Raw genomic sequence first — 21228 nt, 5'->3', positions numbered from 1 at the left:
GTCAGAGATAAATGTAATTCTAGCTGTGTTCCATGAAAATTGTAGATTGTTCCTTACACTATGAGCCCATTGCATTCTGTATAGAAAAAAAAACTTCTCAAAGAATTGTTGCTTTCTTTTTTGTAAGAGAAACCAAACTCAAAATTCTACTTCCCCAAAAAGAAACTGGATAAAATATTGGGATATATATTTCTAAATATTTACCAATAATCGGTGGGCATCCTTAATGCAGAAACCATATGGGTTGAGAAGTTTTCTGGAACAGTTAGCTATTTAAGATATTTAGGAAGGAGTCAGGTTTTATGTTGTTATTCAATGGTTTTAAAAAAGCTGATGTTTCACCATAATAATAATATAATAAAAGTATTCATAAAATCAGCAGGAACAGCTAACTGCCTTCTGCAGATTAAGTAACAAAAACTGATGTTAAAAGATTTTCAATTGTAGCAAGAGAAGGAGAAGAGATGGAATCAGGGAGAAAGAGAAGGAGGAGCAGAAAACGAATGAAGAAAAGGAAGGAGGAGGAGATGGAGTCAGAAAGAAAGAGAAAGGAGAAGAAGAATGAAGAAAAGGGAGGAGGAGGAGGAAGAGATGGGGTCAGGAAGGAGGAGAAGGAGAATGAAGGGAGAAGGAGAATGAAGGGAGAAGCAAATCAGAAAAAAAGAGAAAGAGGAAAAGAAGAATGAAGAAAAGGAAAGAGGAGGAGGAGGAGATTGGCTCCAGAGAATGTCAAAGTAGAGGATTTGCCAAGGACCAAACACCAGCAGAGGGCCTACCATTCCAGCAATAATTCTACTTATTCTCTTCCACAATAAGATATTTTTTCTATATCCCAATTTCCACACTGGGCCTGCCCTCTGTGGTAGAATATAAAATAGAATAGAATAACAGAGTTAGAAGGGACCTTGGAGGTCTTCTAGTCCAACCCCCTGCTTAGGCAGGAAACCCTACACCACTTCACAAAAATGGTTATCCAACATCTTCTTAAAAACTTCCAGTGTTGGAGCATTCACAACTTCTGGAGGCAAGTTGTTCTACATATTTTCTGGCTTCAGAAAGTTTTCCTAAATTCAAAATAATTCACATTCAGTTCCTGGGCAAATATGTTTGCAATTAAAAAAAAAAAAAAAACTGACAATCTTTAAGGGGAAAAATTTTAAACAAAAATGAAATGGAAAAGGATTGCTTTTTTTTTTTAATTGAAGATATGATGGGCATAAGCAAGACAGAACCAAACTCCAACTGAAAAAAAAAAGTTTCCTCTAAATGTTACTTTAGAAATATAATAATAATAATAATAATAATAATAATAATAATAATAATAATAATAATAATAATAATAATAACAACAACTTTATTGTCATTGTACGTGTATACAGAGGATACCCATACAACGAAATTCACTTAACTTAGAAATGTAAAGGAGGAGGAGAAGGAGAAGGATAGATAGAATCTTTCTGTCACACACAAGGAACAAGCCTTGGTAGTACAGGGGTTTAAGGCACCCTGTTGTTAAGCTTATTAAGACCAGCTGCCTGCAATTACTGCAGGGTTTGAATCTCTCCAAGGCTCAAGGTTGACTCAGCCTTCCATCCTTTCTAAGGTAGGTAAATTGAGGACCCAGTTTGTGGGGGCAATAAGCTGACTTTGTATAAATATACAAAAAGGATGAAGGCTATTGCTGAGCACATTGTAAGCCGCCCTGAGTCTTCGGAGAAGGGCGGCATATAAATCAAATTTAAAAAAAAACAAATAAAAAAAAACAATTGCATATAAGCTGCTCATTCTTGCATCTACTCATCCCACAATCTTTTCTCAAAGTTTCTGAGAGGGAAAGTATGGAAGAGTTCTTACTTTCTTTCAAAGATAAGTAAGATCAAACCATTTTTTTCATGAGGTGAAGAACGTACATTTTCTATTCTACACCTCCGCATCACACAGAAGAACCGAGTCCCTCATTTGGCCACTTCTCGTGGCCAAATCATCTTGATATTATTTTAGCTCATCGGTATCATGACAAGGAGTTTATCTCTCTTTGTGTGTGTGTGCCTGTGTCTGTGCCTGCAGCTCTCCTCTATATGATGAAAAGTGGTTTTTAGCACATCGGGGAGCCTGTTAGAGCCCAAAATGTCCACCTGATGTGGTAAATACCAGTTGTCACAAATCATGCTTTCACAAGAGAATTCTACCCCCCCCCCCCGGTGGAAAATACTGATATGTGTGTGTGTGTGTGTGCGTGCATGTGCGTGTGTGTGTGTGTGTGTGTGTGTGTGTGTGTTTCTATCGAGGCACCTGGTCTACCCCAACATGTGGGACGGAGCATATTGCATCCCTTTTGCCTTTCAGCTCCAATCCAGGAGCCCTCAAGCTCCTGGATTGGATTCAACATTTTCTTGTGTTAGTTTGAATAAAATGGGAATTTGGAGTTACCGTTTTTCAAAACCCGTAAGTCCTATTATTCTAAATTATTGAATTATTGAAACCTGCATCCTGCAACATTTTACACATCATTGTCCTTATTATATATCACATTTCTTTTTCTGGGTGAAAACATCAACAAAACCTTTCTGCTGTTTAGGTGACACAAACTACTGTTTCTTAGAGTAAGGTCAAATTTGACAATTCCTACTTCGATATACAAAAACAACAACAACAACATCCAAGCAATATACAGTGTAGATCTTCAGGGCTTATATTTTTCCTGAAGTAATTTTGAAAAATGCCAGCTTGATCTCTCATACAAGCTGGCTAACCTTCACAGAATTTTCTAAGTTTAAACCATTCTAACCTGTTTTTGTCAAAGAATGGAGGAGATCACAATCCCAATATTGAAAGCCAAACCTAACTCTATGTCAAAGACTTGAAATGTGTAACAGTTCTCAAACTCTGCCATCTAACTATTGTATACCCGAAGCCATTTAATTGTGCAAATCAACACATATGCATATATACCACGATATTTATTTTCAAGGAAAGCAATTGTCCAGAGTCGTCCACTATGAGATGAGTGGCAAATAAATCCAATCAATCAATCAATCATAGGCAGAGAACAGGAAATGATTAAAAGACAATGAACCAAAGAAATTAAAAAGTGTGAGTTAAAAAGAAAGGAACGGGCTAAAACCAGCTTACACACCAGTATCATTCACTATATATATTATTTTCTACCTTTGTATCCTTACGAACCATTCCTCTTCCACCATCTTTACAAATTTCATAAACTTCTTTCTATTTTGGTTCTTTATTAACTTGGTCCAATCATAACTTTCTTTGTCTTGATCTCTTCACTACTCTTGTATGTATTTGCAATTTGTTTCTCATTTGTTGTCTCTCCAAACAGTCTTCCCTTGTACCGATCAATCACGTGTGTTCATATTCAGTTCAGATCTGTTCAGCACCCATTTCTTCTTGACTTTGTCTCTCGTTTCACTACTTAAATATCTTAAATATGCACTTCCCTTTTTTTATTTAGCTTACCCTACTGGTTCTCCTAATATACATTTGTCAGGACCATGGTCTTTCGTAGCTGTTTTGCTTTTTTTTTTTTTTGACAAAGATTCCATTTTCTCAATAGACAATTGTAATGCAGTGGCTCAGTGGCTAAGACGCTGAGCTTGTCAATCGAAAGGTCGGCAGTTCAGCGGTTCGAATACCTAGTGCCAGGGGGTGTAATGGGGTGAGCTCCCGTTACTTGTCCCAGCTTCTGCCAACCTAGCAGTTCGAAAGTACGTAAAAAATGCAAGTAGAAAAATAGGAACCACCTTTGGTGGGAAGGTAACAAAGGTTCCATGCACCGTTGGCATTTAGTCATGCCAGCCACATGACCGTGGAGACATCTTCGGACAGCGCTGGCTTTTCAGCTTTGAAACAGAGATGAACACTGCCCCCTAGAGTTGGGAATAACTAGTACGTATGTACAAGGAGGAACCTTTACCTTTACCTGTCTTACTTTCTACTGCAGCCCTTTCATCTGTTTTATCTAGTTGAGCTTTGCATGGGTGGTGCATATGTTGGGACGTGATAAGTCTGGAGTTTGGAGTGTGACCCATTCAGGACCCTGGGCAGGTTGTGGGAAAGCTGGATAATTTTTTTTCACAACTGGAAGACATCCCAGCATTTCCAAAATTGGTGGTGGTAAAACAGACGAGAGTTATTTTGCCACCAGCTTACATTAAGTTGTGTGTCTCCCAAATTCGCTACCGTGGCAGACCCACACTGGGTGCATTGTCTTAATTTAAGAAAAAAAGGGGGGTTCAAGGCCTCGAACCTCCTAAAGCTAATCTATTCACCCTTGTTTTCTTCCTCTACACGGAAATGTGTTTGCCGAGTTCGATGCAACTATTTTAAGAGTAGCCCCTAGGTGGTGCTAATACTGCATCGCTTTGGTGTTTCAGCACAATGAAAACATTAATTTGCTATGAGATAATTTTTGACGTAAATGTAAAATGGTGCCCATTCGAACTCCGTAATGAAGCATAGTGCATTTCTACAGCTCCTAATTTGACTAGTTAAATGACTCCATTACGTGTCTAACAGACAGAAGCAAATAATTTCTGGTCAGTTGACGCTCACTTATCCGTATCATTTTACCCTGAAAATAAAGTCTCTAATCTACAGTTTCTTTGTCTTAGTTTTTAATATTATTAAAGCACACATTCTTGAGTAATAAGCAATGAAAACAGCACAAACTAACAGTTAATAGGAAGAACAGATTTGGAATGCACGTATTAAATGCACGGAGCGTTAAGAAACTGGAAGGGAAAAAAGGACAATTATATCAGTGATCAGATTGGAGATAGGGCTCTTTTTTTGTTATTGTTTAAAAGAACACAAATACTGTCTCATCTACTCCTAGGAGTAAATGAAGATACAGATGTGGTATCTATGAGATTAAAAAAAAAGAACGGTGATCTCCAAACTTTTCACTCCAAGTCTGAAAAATAACCCTACAGATGGATCTCACTTATTCATAGATTACAGAGGGTAGCCATCTTAATAAATATCAGGTGATGAATAATTTTGTCCCGAGGAACCAAAACGGTGAAGGCCAGATATTTATGTTCCTTCTGGAAATGCCCTTCTTCCTCTGAAAATAAGTTTAGAGCAAAAGCCTATCGCTTTACACATAGCGCAGGGATATTAGTGAGACACAGCTGTTCACGTCCCACTCTTAAAAGCCATATGATTAAGTTATGGGATATCAGATAATCCAAAGTCTGTCTCTATTGGTCACTTTCCTCAGCCAAAGGCTTTTTAGTTTTAAGTTCATTTAATGACAGAATGGCCAATTCAACAAATGTGCGAGTAATTCCAATGAACACCTGTGGCTCCCTGGGATGATACTCTCTGGAGCAGAAGATATAAAATGTCATTATAGCAGCAGGCACCACCCAACTTGGAAGAGAAGAAAAGAGAAAATATTCTGTTAAAGATTCCAGACTCTGGGGTGTCTGAAAGAGGTGTATATCGCCTTGGTTTCAAGAGTTTATACCGGGGTGAAACATTACCGGTTTGCACCGGTTCAGGCAAAGCAGTAATTTAAAAAAAGCTACAGGTTAATCCGAACCAGTATTTCCGACGATCAGCTGTGTCGCGCGGTTTATATTCACTAGAAAGCAGGAAATCCTGCTTTCTAGCTAAACTAAATCACGCAGCACAGCTGTTCCCCTCCTCACTGTTCTACTTACCTTCCCAAGCCTCCTTCTTCTGTCTGATGCATGCATTTGGCACGTACTGCACATACGCACCAAACATGCTTTTGGCGTGCACTGTGCATGTGCATGCACATTGCACATTTGGCACACAGCGCACATGCACAGGCAGCAAACCGGTGGCAATCCAGGGAGGATTTCACTACTGGTTTATACTGTATTTTTTTCCCTTTTCTGCCCAACATGTTGAGTTAAAGACCAAATGATGGGACCGTACATATGTTTCTTAAAATCATCATGTGAATTAATTTCACAGCAACATGCAAGCATTTTGGGAACTAACCCAAAGATCAACTGGTGATTAATCTGAAGATTTTGGAATTAAGCCAGTTTTAGTCCTTCTGAAGAGCTGTCAATCATCTGTCTGAAATTCTCACCTTAAGTGGGCAATGGCTGTTTGCTGATATCTATCTATATATCGTTTAATCTACCAACAGGGTTTAACTATGATTTTGACTGTTTTTAAGAAACGATGCTGAAGACAAATAATCTTGGCCTTTATAGCAGGAAAGTGTGGACAGAGTTAGCATCAGTGGTGGGATTCAGCCAGTTCGCACCACTTCGGGAGAACCGGTTGTTAACTTTCGGAGCAGTTTGGTGAACTGGTTGTTGGAAGAAATCATTAGGGCAGAGAACCGGTTGTTAAATTACTTGAATCCCATCACTGGTTAGCATCCACAAAGCACCCAGAAAGGAAAGCAAATGGAAGGAATTTTGCTGTAGATGTTTTGTGAGTCCTTTAAACGGTGATGTTTCCTTCACTTGAGAGTGCTCCTTCGAAGACTTAAGATTGTTTTCCAGACATAATCTAAATTCAGGTATGTGTTTGCATGTATGAGGGCATCTACCTATTGTGAAGGAGTCTAAAGTGGGCTCTAAAAGTGTAAAGGTAAAAAGCACGCAGCAATGCAAGGGGGCCACGGATGTAACACGCTTAATAACAGCTCAATAACAGCTCGAGGGAAGATCAAGGAAATTAAACACCAGTAAGCTCAACTTCAGCAGTGGGGAAGATATTGGAAACACTAATCAGGGACAAAACAGGGAAAGTTATGATTTAATTAAAGATATTCAGCATGGATTCACAAAAAGGAGATCATACGTAACAAAAACTAATAGAATATTTTTTGGGGGAAAAAATAGAGGGCCCCACACATGCTAAAGAGAAATGAAGACGGATGCTGTGAGCATAATTAATAGCCCTCTGGATTTTATTACTACCAGAACAATCTACCCAATTTCTACCTCCTTATTCAGGACAACAAGAACATTGGACTGATCTACAGTATAAAGTAGGGCTGTCAAACTCGCGGCCTGCGGGCTGGATGCATCACACACTGGCCACGCCCACGCCTGGTTTAGCGAAGAGGGGGAAAGTTGCAGTACATCATGTGATGCTGCCGTAATGATGCAAGTTTGACACCCCTGATATAAAGGATTTGAATTGCTCTCTCTCTCTCTCTCTCTCTCTCTCTCTCTCTCTCTCTCTCTCTCTCTCTCTCTCTGGTTTTTCATAGAATAGAATAGAATAGAATAGAATAGAATAGAATAGAATAGAGTAGAGTAGAGTAGAGTAGAGTAGAGTAGAGTAGAATAGAATAGAATAGAATAGAATAGAATAGAATAGAATAGAATAGAATAGAATAGAATAGAATACTTTATTGGCCAAGTGTGATTGGACACACAAGGAATTTGGAAAACCAGTAGCGGCAGCCGCACGAGGCTCCGCCCACCCATCCGGACGTCGTTACTTCCCGGTTTTAACCTGTTTTTGACCCTCTGGGCATGTGCAGAAGGCTTTGCACATGTGCAGAGGGTCTAAAATTGCACGTGATGTGCACGCACACTTCCGAACCAGTAGGGAAGGTAAGTAGATTTCACCCCGGTCCCATCTATCTAGGATATGCACTTGATGTATCTCAAGAGTTGGGTCTTCCCTGGGACCTGCATTTTGGAATCTTCTTCCCTCCAAAGTGAGATTAGCTCCATCCCTTTTAACTTTCCACAGGTCCCTCAAAACCTGGCTCTAATTTCAGACCTAGAGCTCCTATGGGACCAGGGAGATCTCAGGATGGCTTCCTTACTGTGGCAAACATCATCCTCTCTAAATCATCTGTGTTTCTTACAGATTTTTAGTAATGAATGTTTTATTTTATTTTTTAATTAAGTGTTGTATATCACCCAGAGATACTTTTTTTGTGTGTGACGTGGAAGGCCATACAGATTTGATAAACAAACATAAGTTAGATATGACTTTAGACAAAAATTATAACAGTAGTACAACAAATATGGTATACTAGGTGTACAAGTGAGTATGTTTTAGGCTTTCCCATAGGAAATTGATGGATTTCTTGCATGCTGCAAACAATGAAGATGTAAATGTAAATGAGAAATCACCAATTTTGTTATTTCATCTTGTCCAAGTCGAGTAAATTTTGTAGAGACACCACAAAAGTCCACATTTTCCCACAATGGGAAAACTTGAACCAGCTAATGGCATCTTAAGTGTCCTATCTCAAGTGGGCATGAAGTAATGTTAAGAAGAAACAGGCAGTTAAGGAATTTAAATGGAATTTCTTGACAAAGACAATGTAGGAAATGGCCCCAGAAGGGACCATTATAAGTATAAAGGTAATAAGAAGTACTTACACAAAAGAAAGACATACTGACTACTGAATGCACTAAATCTTAAATGGAGATTTTAGACAGTGTGAACTTTCCTTTGAAGAGATCCTGTTCACCTTTTCATAACATTGTGGAGGACATTTTACAGAAAAAGAAATATATAATGCCATGACATAGAGTGTTAAACTTATCTTTGTCTAAAATCCTCATCATGATAGCTGCATCTGTAGACGTATGAAAATATTTTGGATTTCCATTCACATTTTTATGAAAGTCAGCTGCATGTGAGACTCCAATCTGTTTGACATTTGCCTTCCTCAACAACGTAAACATGGATGCATCAATTCATGGGCATCCGTGGATAAATGCACAATATAATTTTATAAGACTTAACAAAGTCTTTGCAAACCTCATTGGCTTCCTTAAAAAAAATCCTTAGAACTAAGTCACTCTCTGTCCTTTCTGCATTTAGTACCATTTTTAATAAGTGAGATCATAAAACATGCTTAATATGATGTGCAAAAACAGTTGTTGTGGTTTGCAAACCATGTGCACTGCAGAGTGAGATGGATGAACCCAGTCAATTTGATGTATTCAGTAACATTGACCGAGACGTTAGTCTCGCATGATATACAGTGGTACCTCAGCATTCATCATTAATTGGCTCCGGAAGGTGTGATGAGTACCAAAAACAATGAGTACCAAACAATTTTTTCCCATAAGGAATAATGTAGTGAGTCGCAAGGCAACCGAAGATTGTAGCTTGTGCATTGAGCACCAAACAATGAGTACCGGGAAAAAAAATTTCACGTCAAAATGTATTGAGTACCAAATTTGATGAGTTTCAAAACAACTGAGTACCATGGTACCACTGTACATTTTGTTTTTACTGTAAATCTTTCAGATCAAAGTTCTTTGCGGCTTCTCGGCTCTTCAGAAGTGGAGTCAACACAATTGTTGAGGATTTAAGTCTGCGGTTGCTAAACCACCATTCGTGGAAGTTCCAATTATCCTGACCAGGGGTAAGAAATTTGGAGTGTTGTTTCTCACCAGGGTTTGGGACAGATGGTTACAGCAGGTTCTGACCAGTTCTGGAGAACCAGCAGCGGAAATTTTGAGTAGTTTGGAGAACCGGTAGTAAAGATTCTGACTGGCCCCGCCCCCATCTATTCTCTGCCTCCCAAGTCCCAGCTGATTGGGAGGAAATTGAGATTTTGCAGTATCCTTTCCCTGGATTGGGGACAGAATGAAGATTTTACAGTATCCTTCCCCTGCCATGCCCACCAAGCCATGCCCACCAAGCCATGCCATGCCCACCAAGCCACACCCATAGAACCGGTAGTAAAAATGTTGGAAACCCACCACTGGTTTGGGAGGTAAATGTTTCACCAGAACCTATATAAATTACCTATGGCAGTGATGACGAAACATCGCACATGTGCATGCTCATTGGGGCCACACTCCAAAAAAGCCAAACTTCCAGGTTCTAGCATGCATGCACACCCAACAATCAGCTGGCTAATGTGCATGCACAGGCCAATTTTTGTCACAGCCACGCACGCGAAGGGATTGAGCTCCGGAAAAGCCGAATTTCTGGGTTCTGGTGCGCATACGCACCTGACAATCAGCTGGCCGGCACGCATGTGCACACCGTTTTTTGGCACTGCTGTGCGCATGAAGGATAGCTGATTGTCTCACGCGTATTCGGACGACAAACAGGCAAGGTTGCGCTTGCCGGGCAACATGGTTTCGTTTGCCACTTTGGGAATGCGTGCCATAGGTTTGCCATCCCAACTCTATGGTATGTCCAAGACTTGGATTCTACAGTAGAAAAGATGGGACGGCACCTTCCTACAGATTACTCTGTAATCCTCAGTGGATAGCCTTGCTACTGGTGATTGCAGAAATTATGGCAAAGAATGCCATAAAGCATTTTTTAATATTCTCAAGACAAAGTGCATATTAGAATTACTTAATACTTATCCACTATATCTTAACCGTTAGCACAGTCTGGGTATATTACGTTGGTTTTATGGATATAAAATACAGCTCCGTTTTGGACAGATGTGATTTTTACATATTAATTTTGTTCTGAAAGACTCGCTGGTTTCTGCAGATGCTTACGTTCTTTTGAACTCGATGCCAAAGGGCTGGAAACTAACAAGAGGACAGCGGTAATGAATATTGTGCACAGGCTTTTTACAAATTCAAAATAACAAATACTATAGGGCCGGAAGGATACCCATTAGCTATCAATTATAAAATGGTCTGAACAACCCATCCCTGTTTCTATATTTGAACAAGTATTTTACCTTCAGAAGTCCTGTTTGAAGGACTGCTTTTTAAAAAAACGGGGCTACGTATACTATTTAATATGCTTAATGTCCCATTTTTGTTCTATTGTTAAATAAATTGGTTTAAATGTTAATTTAATGGTAAAGCATGACAGGAATGCTTTATACGAGTTGAGTTTTATTTTGTTCTCAAGAAATATATATTCTTTTGTGAGTTTCTTTTTTTTTCCCTTTCTTTTTTCGTACACTAATTTTTTAAAAAATGCAATATGTATTAGCTGGCTATTTTTGCACTTTTAGTAGTATTTTCTATTAAAATATACAAAGGAAACTAGAGCAAAATTTATTAGACATTGTCCTGAAATTTGTTCCAGAACATTAAGCTCATCAGACGCAGTACTCTATTTCTTTCAAAATAAGAAGCTAGGCATAGCTTTCCTACTGTTTGAAATCTCAATATTATTTTTAAATCATCAGCGCCATTGTATCTTTCAAGTAAGGCTTCTCGGATAATATTTTGAGGTAGCACTTTTTTAAAGCGCAATATTAAAGCAATCAACCTCTCATTTCCTTAAATAAACTTGTGCCATGTAGAAAAATTCTCCTACATTTTTTTTTTTACCTTAGTACTATGAATTCAGCTTGGGGGGTGGGAGGGATATTTCCAGAATATCTTGCAATGAAAAGACAATTTTCCTTAAAAAAATCTCTGAGGTGAAGCCTGTTGGTCTTGCATTAACTTAGTTTCACCGAGTGTCTTTCCAAATTTTCCTGACTTCCCATACTTCAGTGGGAAAGAAGGACAATAGGAAGAGCATCGGTAGGGCTACCTTCACTAATGCCTTCACAGAAGAGAGACAAGAGAGAAGAGAGCGAGAGAGAAGATAATGATGATGAAGCTACAGCAGAAACAAATTTTAAAAAAGAATAAAATAGGAGAACATTAATTCTGAGGAACTCCAAATGAGAAGAGAGCAGGGGAGGGGAGGAGAGGAGAGGAGAGGAGAGGGAATGAAAAAAGGAAAGGAAAGGAGAAAGGAAACAAAAAAGGAGAGGAGGAAAAAAGAAAAGAGAGGAGAGGAGAAAGGGAAAGAAAAAAGGAGAGGAGAAAGGGAATAAAAAAGGAGAGAAGAGGAAAAAAGAAAAGAGAGAGGAGAGGAGAGAAGAAGGAGAAAGAAAAAAGGAGAAGAGAAAGAGAACAAAAAAGGAGAGAAGAGGAAAAAAGAAAGAGGAGAGGAGAGGAGAAGGGGAAAGAAAAAAGGAGAGGAGAAAGAGAACAAAAAAGGAGAGGAGGGGAGAGGAGAGGAGAGGCGAGGGGAGGGGATAGGGGGGAGGGGAGAGAGGAAAGGGGAGAGGAGAGGAGAGTGGAGGAGAAAGGGAACAAAAAAAAGGAGAGAAGAAAAGGAAAGACTTTGAGGAACGTGAGGAAGGCCAATCAAAGCTGCATTTTGTCCCTTCTTGCCTACATACACACAATAACAAATTACACTTTAGTATACCGTGTGGCATTAAGACTAAATGATGCTTCAGATCTATCAAGGACTCAAGGATATACTCAAGTGCACTATCCATTTAGTCACCATGGGGAAAACAGTAAAGTACTAAAAATATTTGTCCCTAGATCAGTAGGTGGGATTTTCAAAGAGAGTCAGCATAAAAGCCCAAGTACCAGCATTGGGAAAGTTAAGATATACTCGTATACTCCAAACCTCATCTAGATAAAAATATGAGATGCCAGCACCAAATGCAGCATTTCACACTGATGAATTAATGGCCTATAATTAATAACCTTGGAATTATCCAGTTAATTCCAAGGTTATTTCCTTAAATTTTGTCATTTTCTCTAGCCACAAAAAATAAGCTCTTTTATTTTGCTTGTCCTAATAGCAGTTCATTCTTTCCTCATCTTTTGACAATTATTCCTTTATTTTTTTCAGTTAATAATCCTGGCCATCATCACCCAAAGTTTGAAGTTGAATTGTTTGGCCTGTCTTGTACCATTTAAACTGGGTTTCAACTGGATTTATCACAGTTAACTAAATAATTGATTAAGCCCAGTTTATTTCAACTGGGTTTATCACATGAGCTACTTAAGACTTATTCCGTATATCATAAAAAGGCAAAGTCTGCCTTCTCCATCAAGTGAACCCAGTTGTAGTATCCAGGATGAGATGAAACAAAATATGATTGTTAATGGAAGAGTTCTCCCAGTTTATAGACAAGTGGGAACAAGTAAACTAGTGAAGAGTCAAAAATATGACTGCTCAGACTCTAAAGTATAAAATCCAGCAAATGTAAAAATAGCACCGCACACCAAAACAATTAGACACAAGGACAGTTTTTTCCTGAATGCCATCACTCTGCTTAACAACTAATTCCCACAACACTGTCAAATAATTTACTAAGACTGTATTACCATTCTTCTTCTCATTCTTACTAGTATCTATCTCTTCCCACTTATTACTATAACCATGTTGCTTGTATCTTTCAATTATATTGTTTTTATTTGTTTCCTAGTACGATTTGCTAACTTATTAGTAATCTTGACTATCACTAAGTGTTGTATCTTTTTATTTTTAATGAATGTATTTTATTCTCCTTATACACTGAGAGCATATGCACCAAAGACAAATTCCTTGTGTGTCCAATCACACTTGGCCAATAAAGAATTCTGTTCTGTTCTGTTCTGTTCTGTTCTGTTCTGTTCTGTTCTGTTCTGTTCTGCATGCCTTTTCTAAGACTCAGATTCAGGTACATCTTGGAGCAAGTGCATTGTTTGAAGCAGCAAACCTACCTCCCCTTGGCAGGGTTTCACACAATTAACTATCAGGGATTTATTAACGGTAATGAGAATTCAGCCTGCCACCTGAATAGCTGCCCCCTTTCCCCATAATGAAAACAAAAACCCCCACCCACCCACCCCACACACAAATGCAAGCCATCTTGAATGAAAGCAAAATTTCATTTTTTTTTATAAAAGAAATACCTGTCTGGATTTTCTCTTGAAAATCAGTCACTGAGAATCATCTGTCAGTAAGACAAAATTAATTACTTGCATGTAACATGGAGGGAATCAACATAAATTTAAATATCGCACAACATTACAAAGGTTAAGGTAAATCCGTTATCTCTTCATCATACATGTTTATTGTCTAGCAGTCTCTTCCTCCTTCACCCTTTCCAGACATCAAAAAGATTGAACAAAAACAACAACAAAATATTTTCAGTGTTTAAATTTGGATTTTGGAAGCGGGGGGTGGGATGGAGGGGAGGGATGGGGAGGACACAAAAGTGTATGCAAAACATAGTAACTTGCAAAATTCACAGCACAGCCCTGCTGTGTCTGCTAAGGGAGCAATCTCAGCAAGACTTATTCCCAGTTATCTGGGTACAGGTTGGCAGCCTAAAGTAATGTTGTAATATTCTTTTTGGTACAACGGAAGAAGCCAGCTTGATTGTGAATGCCTTAATGCCTCTAGCCCATACATAGGCAGTCTTTCCTTTCCCCACCTCTGATAGCATCATGCACGTGGGAACAGTTCCCTGACTTGTCCACATTCCACTGGTGGAATTGGCAGTTCAAGCCTGCTGGCATCACTTGCCAGCTTGCAAGGTCTGAGATCCCATTCAGAGGCCACGGCTTGGTAGATATAATGAAGAATGTATAGAGTTAGATGACATCTCTGGGAAGAGATGTGAGTTAGATGTGGGGGGAGAAAAAAGAGAAGAGGAGAGGAGAGGAGAGGAGAGGAGAAGAAGAGAAGAGAAGAGAAGAGAAGAGAAGAGAAGAGAAGAGAAGAGAAGAGAAGAGAAGAGAAGAGAAGAGAAGAGAAGAGAAGAGAAGAGAAGAGAAGAGAAGAGAAGAGAAGAGAAGAGAAGAGAAGAAGAGAAGAGAAGAGAAAGAAGGAAGAAGAAGGAAGAAAGAGAAAGGAAGAGGAAGAGAGAGAGGGAGGGAAGGGGGAGGGAGGGAGGGAGGGAGGGAGGGAGGGAAGGAAGGAAGGAAGGAAGGAAGGAAGGAAGGAAGGAAGGAAGGAAGGAAGGAAGGAAAATAATTACCTGAATTGACCTGCATTTAAACTTTTATGTTTTCTCAATCCCAAATAGAGACAGATTAAGAATAAATAGCTTTGCCCTGAAGACAGTTTTGGATTCAATCTTAAATTAAAAAGTAGCAAGTAAGTAAAGTTCAGGAAAATATGAGCAACCAAATGAATGAGCAAGAGAGTTGGACTTGGGACAAGAACTTACTTTTCCATGTTTCTCTGCTATCTGAACGTCCATCTTTGCGGTGGATTTGTGCCAGTTCCCCAAACAACCATTTGAAGCACCAGGTGGTCAAATAATTGGGGGCACAAGTCCTTCATCCTAAATCTGAGTTTGCATCTGATCATCAAAATTGTACTCCTGAGCAATTGCTATGCATATTTTTTTTTTCAATTTAATGCTGGTAAATTTGTAGATGCTTACTAAATGGATTGCTGAATCTTAAGCATGTCTTTAAAAGACACTGTGCACAACTTGCCTTGTTTTGTTGTTAATATGAATCTCTAATAATTGCCACATTTGAAAATTCCCAGGCTTCATTTTACGGAAGGGAGGGAGGGAGGGAGGGAGGGAGGAAAAAAGGAAGGAAGAAAGGAAGGGAAAGACAGAGAGGAGGAGGAGAAGAAGAAGAAGACGAAGACAAAGAAGAAGAAGGAGGAGGAGGAGGAGGAGGAGGAGGAGGAGGAGGAGGAGGAGGAGGAGGAGGAAAGAGAGAGGGAGGGAGGAAGTAGAGAAAGGAAGGAAGGAAGGAAGGAAGGAAGGAAGGAAGGAAGGAAGGAAGAAAAAAAGAAAGAAAGAAAGAAAGAAAGAAAGAAAGAAAGAAAGAAAGAAAGAAAGAAAGAAAGAAAGAAAGAATCCAAAAACGCATTTAAGCTTAATAACCGTTGAAGAATATTCAGCAGATGGCACCATCTAAACTCAACCAATTTTTGGCCGAGCAATGCAAATCCCAGTTGCAGACAAAGATGCATAAACAAAATTTGATATCGACGAATAGGGAGAGTGGTGACAAATAAGAGAAACTGAGGATGGCATCTGTCTCAGCTGTAATTATATTAGTGCTTGCGAATAAGGCTAATGCACAAATTCATAAGAGGCTAGGTTCAGATTTCTCGAAACTATTGATCTTACCGCGCTCTCGATACTAAGAGACCGAAGAGAGAAAGTAGAAATGGCTTAACACCAGTGGTTTAGGATGTACTGTAAGCAATTCACTCAGCTGCGATGCTACATTACAGCTAGCAAAAGCTTGCTTGCTTTCCAAATTCTCCTGGGCAGCTGAGATAAGATCATAAGCATTTAGTCTGTCTTTCAACGAGTCACAGACTGTCCATACATCACTCTAAGCCATGTTTTGTTGCGAAAGACAGAGTGGCCTTGCTAAGTAGGGGAGGAGATGTTGAGTTGACTCAGAGAAGAAGGAGAAGAAGAAGGAGGAGGAGGAGGAGGAGGAGGAGGAGGAGGAGGAGGAGGAGGAGGAGGAGGAGATGGTCAAACTGTTTCAGAATGGTTATTTGCATCCTAGCAAAATAAAAAGTGTGAAGAAGAAGAGAGTCCAAACGAACCTGGCTTGATTGTGCTAAGTATAAGTTGCAGTTAGAGAAGGCTGTGATACGTTTTTAGGCTTTTGTTATAGTACCCTAAAGGCCGCAAAAATCCTCTTCACTGTTTTTGCTTGCTTCAAAAAGCTGACTAGGCATCATCTAAAAATAAAGCACCATATAAACTCAACCAAACTCAAGGCCCGCAGGCCGGATCCGGCCCACAGGGTGCTTAGATCTGGCCCGTGGGGCCACCCTGGAAACACTGAAGGATTGTCCTGTGGTGCCTCTGCCAGTAAAAATGGAGCTCGGGAGGGCTGCACACGGCCCTCCCGAGCTCCATTTTGGCTGGTAGAGGATTGCAGGAGGCCATCCCATCCAAAAACAGAGCCTCACGAGCCTGTTTTTGCTGGCAGAGCTCTCTGGCCACCACAGGCGCCCCCAACATGAGTGACATCAAGCTAGCCATGCCCCCCCCTCCGGGCCGCACACACCCTGCCGCTCCCGAGATCAAACACAACCCTGATCCAACCCTCAATGAAATCGAGTTTGACACCCCTGAGATAAAGCATCATATAAAACTGACCAGGCACCATCTAAATACAACACAGAGAATAGCTTCTCATTTTGCCAGAGAGAAATTCATTGAGGATGGGCTCCAGCACAAGTCCGAAACAGGGGTGAAATCCAGCAGGTTCTGACAGGTTCTGGAGAACCAGTAGCAGAAATTTTGAGCAGTTTGGAGAACCAGCAAATACCACCTCTGGCTGGGCCAGAGGAAAGGAAAGGAAAGGAAGGAAAGAGAGGAGGAGGAGGAGGAGGAGGAGGAGGAGGAGGAGGAGGAGGAGGAGGAGGAGGAGGATTTAATTACTAGAAGGCTGCATGTTCAATGGTATCTGTGGGGGCCACCAAAATTGGTGAAATGACAGACGGAGTGTTGTGATGCAAGCCCCACCACTTTTGTATACGTGTTGTTGTTTCACACATGTTCAAAAGCGGTCCATTGCTATCTTCTGTCCAGCATTTTGGCGATTTTCACCTCCACAATTCACGAAGACCAATGTTTGTGTTAGAAATTCTGTTTATACGTAGCGCTACAGAGCAAACAAAAAGTACAGTCACCATGTGCTTTACTGCTCGGCTATTTTAACTGTAACAGGAAACAGGAAACTCTATTTAGAAGAAAAGAGCATTGAGTATATACCATAGAACTTGTAAACTTGTAAACACTGCCATCTACTGGCTGAATACTACTGTAGTTGTTGCATAGAAATACATTCCAACAATGAATTCCAATAGTATGTGTTATCCCTATTTGATCTCAGTTGATTACATGCCTTCAGTATCTGCCTTTAGAGCCGCAGTGGCACAGTGGTTAGAGTGCAGTACTGCAGGCTACTTCTGCTGATCACCGGCTGCCAGCAGTTTGGCAGATCGAATCTCACCAGGCTCAAGGTTGACTCCGCCTTCCATCCTTCTGAGGTGGGTAAAATGAGAACCCAGATTGTTGGGGGCAAGAGGCTGACTCTGTAAACTGCTTAGAGAGGGCTGTAAAGCACTGTAAAGCGGTATATAAGTCTAAGTGCTATTGCTATTCTTCAACAAAACCTCTCAGCAGAATACATGAAATACACTTTAATCCCATATTTTACCTCTTTATAAACACACCTATATCTTGTTTTGGTAAGCATATTTGTCAGGTTTATTGACATACAGCTAGAAATACACACACATACCCAATCAATAAATGCATGTTTTACTAGCTCTTCCATTTATCCTGTCTTCAGATCACCATAAACTTTTTCAGTATATCAGGCTCTGTTATGTAGGCATTTATCTGCATTGATCTATATAGCACAATAGGTTTTTTCCCCCACTTATAATAGAGGCAGCGATTTCTAGAAAGAAATTTTTTTTAAAAAAACCTAATGCACATTCTAAAACAGCTAGTGAGAAGAGTCATATAAGCTACTTAAATTCAATCTATATTTTTCCTATTGTTCAATCCTGGTCATTGTTAAATGTTAACCATACATGTAAATAAATTAAAATTAGCCCAATGCTAATAAAACATAATAATAAAAACTATGCCAACTTCAGTCTGACCTAAGCATAGTACATAAAATTATCTGCCACAATGTCCTTCCTGTCAATGACTACTTCAGCTTCAACCACAACAATACACAAGCAAATAATAGATACAAACTCAAGGTAAACTGTTCCAAACTCGATTGCAGAAAATACGACTTCAGTAACAGAGTGGTCAATGCCTGGAATGCACTACCTGACTCTGTAGTTTCTTCCCCAAACCCCCAAAACTTTAACCTTAAACTGTCTACTGTTGACCTCACCCCATTCCTAAGAGGTCTGTAAGGGGTGTGCATAAGTGCACCAGCGTGCTTACCGTCCCTGTCCTAATATTCCTTTTTACTTACTCTTTTCATGTATTCAAATTATGTTTATACTTTTACCTGTTATCCTATATATGCTTGACAAATAAACTTATGATTATGATTAAATCAAAACAGAAGAGGATCAGATTTTGGGGGGTGGGGGGTTTGTCTAACTGGTCTCTGAATTTCTAACTTGGCATGTTTATTACATATAATATAGATGAGAATATTTAAAAGTCACTCTTGGTTATATGAAGTGTTTACGGGTTTTGTGTTCATGATCAGGAGTTTAAAATGGCAAATATTTGTCCTTTTCTTAAAGGCTTGTAACCTTCAGCTACTAACATCGCCTACAAACATTGATTCACAACTACTAACACCTCCTCTTCCACCTTCTGTCCATCATACTACAACTTGATTTACCCCACATGCCAAATCAAATTCTAACCGTAGGCTAAGAAAATACAATCCCTGTATATATGCCTGTATGTATGTATCTCTGTATGCCTTTTAAAATAACATTTACGATGCCTTGCCATAATAAGACTACATGAAAGGATTATGGCTGTTCTCTCACAACATACCGAACACAACAACCAAACGCACACTCTCATCCTTCAATACATCTATGGCAAAACATATACATTTTTATTGGGGGTTTTACCAGGGTGGAATTTAGGTTTTAGGTTTTATTTGATTTGTATACCGCCCTACTCCCGAAGGACTCAGGGTGGTCAACAGCCAACAATAAAATACATAAATACACAAAATTTAAAAACCCGATAAAATCAAATTAAACTTTTTGGCCCAGACAAATTAAAATACCCCAATAATTTAAAAACAGATTAAAATTTACATATTTTAAAAAGGGAAGAGATCAGGCCAAGCCCGCTTGATGGAATAAAAAGGTCTTCACAGCACGGCGGAAGGAGCGCAGATCCGGCCCTCCCCCTAGGGGCCGTCAGTCGACACTGTTTGGCTGACGGCACCCGGAGGAGTCCCTCTCTATGAGAGCGTACTGGCCGGTGGGAGGCTATTGGTGGTAGTAGGCGGTCCCGTAAATAACCAGGCCCTAAGCCATGGAGCGCTTTAAAGGTGGTAACCAAAACCTTGAAGCGCACCCGGAAGACCAGCGGGAGCCAGTGCAGCTCGCGCAGGAGAGGTGTTACATGGGAGCGCCATGTCGCTCCCATTACCACCCGCGCGGCTGCACTCTGCGCCAGTTGGAGCCTCCGGGTGCTCCTCAAGGGGAGCCCCATGTAGAGAGCATTACAATAGTCCAGGCGGGAGGTGACGAGGGCATGAGTGACCGTGCGTAATTCACTTACTTTCCCTACTGGCTCACTTCGCTCACATGCGCCACGTCCACATATACGCCTGGCCTTCCACGAACGTGCTTTGCTGGTGCGCACACCTCCCGCACATGTGCCCAGCCTCAAAAGGGTGCTTAAATAGGATGGCATAGAGCTGGCGCGGGGGAGGCGGGCCCATCCGTGATTTCCACTACCGGAACCGGTCTGAACCAGCTGAATACCACCTCTGGGTATTACCTTGTTAGCATCAGTAAACACACCTTCTCTGGATACATCCAGTTTGTCATGACTGTGGTTTAAATCAGGGGTCACCAACCTTTTGGGCCTCAGGGACCATTAAATTCATAATCTTAAATCCTGCGGACCACTAATATGACCTGCCTAATGACTGGCTGGGTGGGCGTGGCTAATGTGGTCATGTGACTGGGTGGGCATGGCCAACTCGATGTCACTCACTTCGAGGGGTGCCTCGCCGGCCTCTACTTGCCCCTCCCGTCCCAGCCATTCCTCGCCTGCCCACCCGGGCTCCTTAGGGCCCCAACAGGCAGCAGTTGCTGGAGCTAAGCAGCCAACACGAAAAAGAATTGGCAAAACAGCTGGCTCAGTTCAAATTGGATCTGACTGAGAAGGCGGCTCAGCAGAAGCACCTCACTAGGGACTACGAGCATAGGCTTTCCAAGACCAGTGCAAGGCCAGGTACCGGTGCCTGGGCTCAGATGGTCAGCCAGTTCCAGGCCATGATGCAGTACCATTGGAACAAGGATCTCTGACTCTTCACCCCCAGCGGCGCTTCCCTCCAGCCTTCGCCCAAAGCCCTGCACCAGGAGGCTGAATCAGACCCCAAGTCAGAATTTCTGCCCCATTCCGACCCGCACAAAAAGACCACGAAGGGGGAGACTCTCTGCAGCAACACAAACGTTCATTGCACGTATCCGTCCCAGGGGCCGTAGTTTGAGGATGCCTGATTTAGTGCAATATAAAAAATGCAAATAATTTTTCTGCGGACCACCAAAATTTTCCTGCGGACCACCAGTGGTCCACAGACCACCAGTTGGTGACCTCTGGTTTAAATCATAGATTCTTACTGAACCTATGGCTTCAGTGGCCTGAACAGGACACCCACTCTTGATACAACCATCTGAATCAATGAATTAACTCCTTTACAATTAAAAGGAAGCAAAGCAAAGAAGCAAAAAAAAAAAAAATCAAAATCAAAAACAAAAGCGTAGGCATATTCTAATCTGCACCAGTATTAAATCTGCCCACTGTTGTCTGTTCTCTGATAAACAAACCCACTAACCAAAAAA

The 21228-nt window shown here is 40.6% G+C and overlaps 1 protein-coding gene across 18 annotated transcripts in view; it reads right to left on the bottom strand.

Annotated features, from left to right (window-relative positions):
• Positions 1–21228, bottom strand: part of ZNF536 (zinc finger protein 536) — a 444743-nt gene that overhangs the window by 63740 nt on the left and 359775 nt on the right. For 4 of the 18 annotated variants that reach the window (XM_087877037.1, XM_087877038.1, XM_087877036.1 and 1 more), the window contains one exon: positions 13617–13657. The exons of the other annotated variants lie outside the window; for them this stretch is intronic. In XM_087877037.1, coding sequence (XP_087733163.1) covers positions 13644–13657 — 14 coding nt within the window. In that variant the 3' untranslated portion in view covers positions 13617–13643. The remainder of the gene's footprint in view (positions 1–13616; positions 13658–21228) is intronic. 18 annotated transcript variants of the gene reach the window in all.

This window comes from Pantherophis guttatus, chromosome 11, assembly GCF_059756535.1.
Source record: "Pantherophis guttatus breed Tessera chromosome 11, ASM5975653v1, whole genome shotgun sequence".
Classification (NCBI taxonomy): Eukaryota; Metazoa; Chordata; class Lepidosauria; order Squamata; family Colubridae; genus Pantherophis; species Pantherophis guttatus.
The sequence above is the reverse complement of the archived record's forward strand: the minus strand, read 5'-3'. Positions and strand labels throughout refer to the sequence as shown.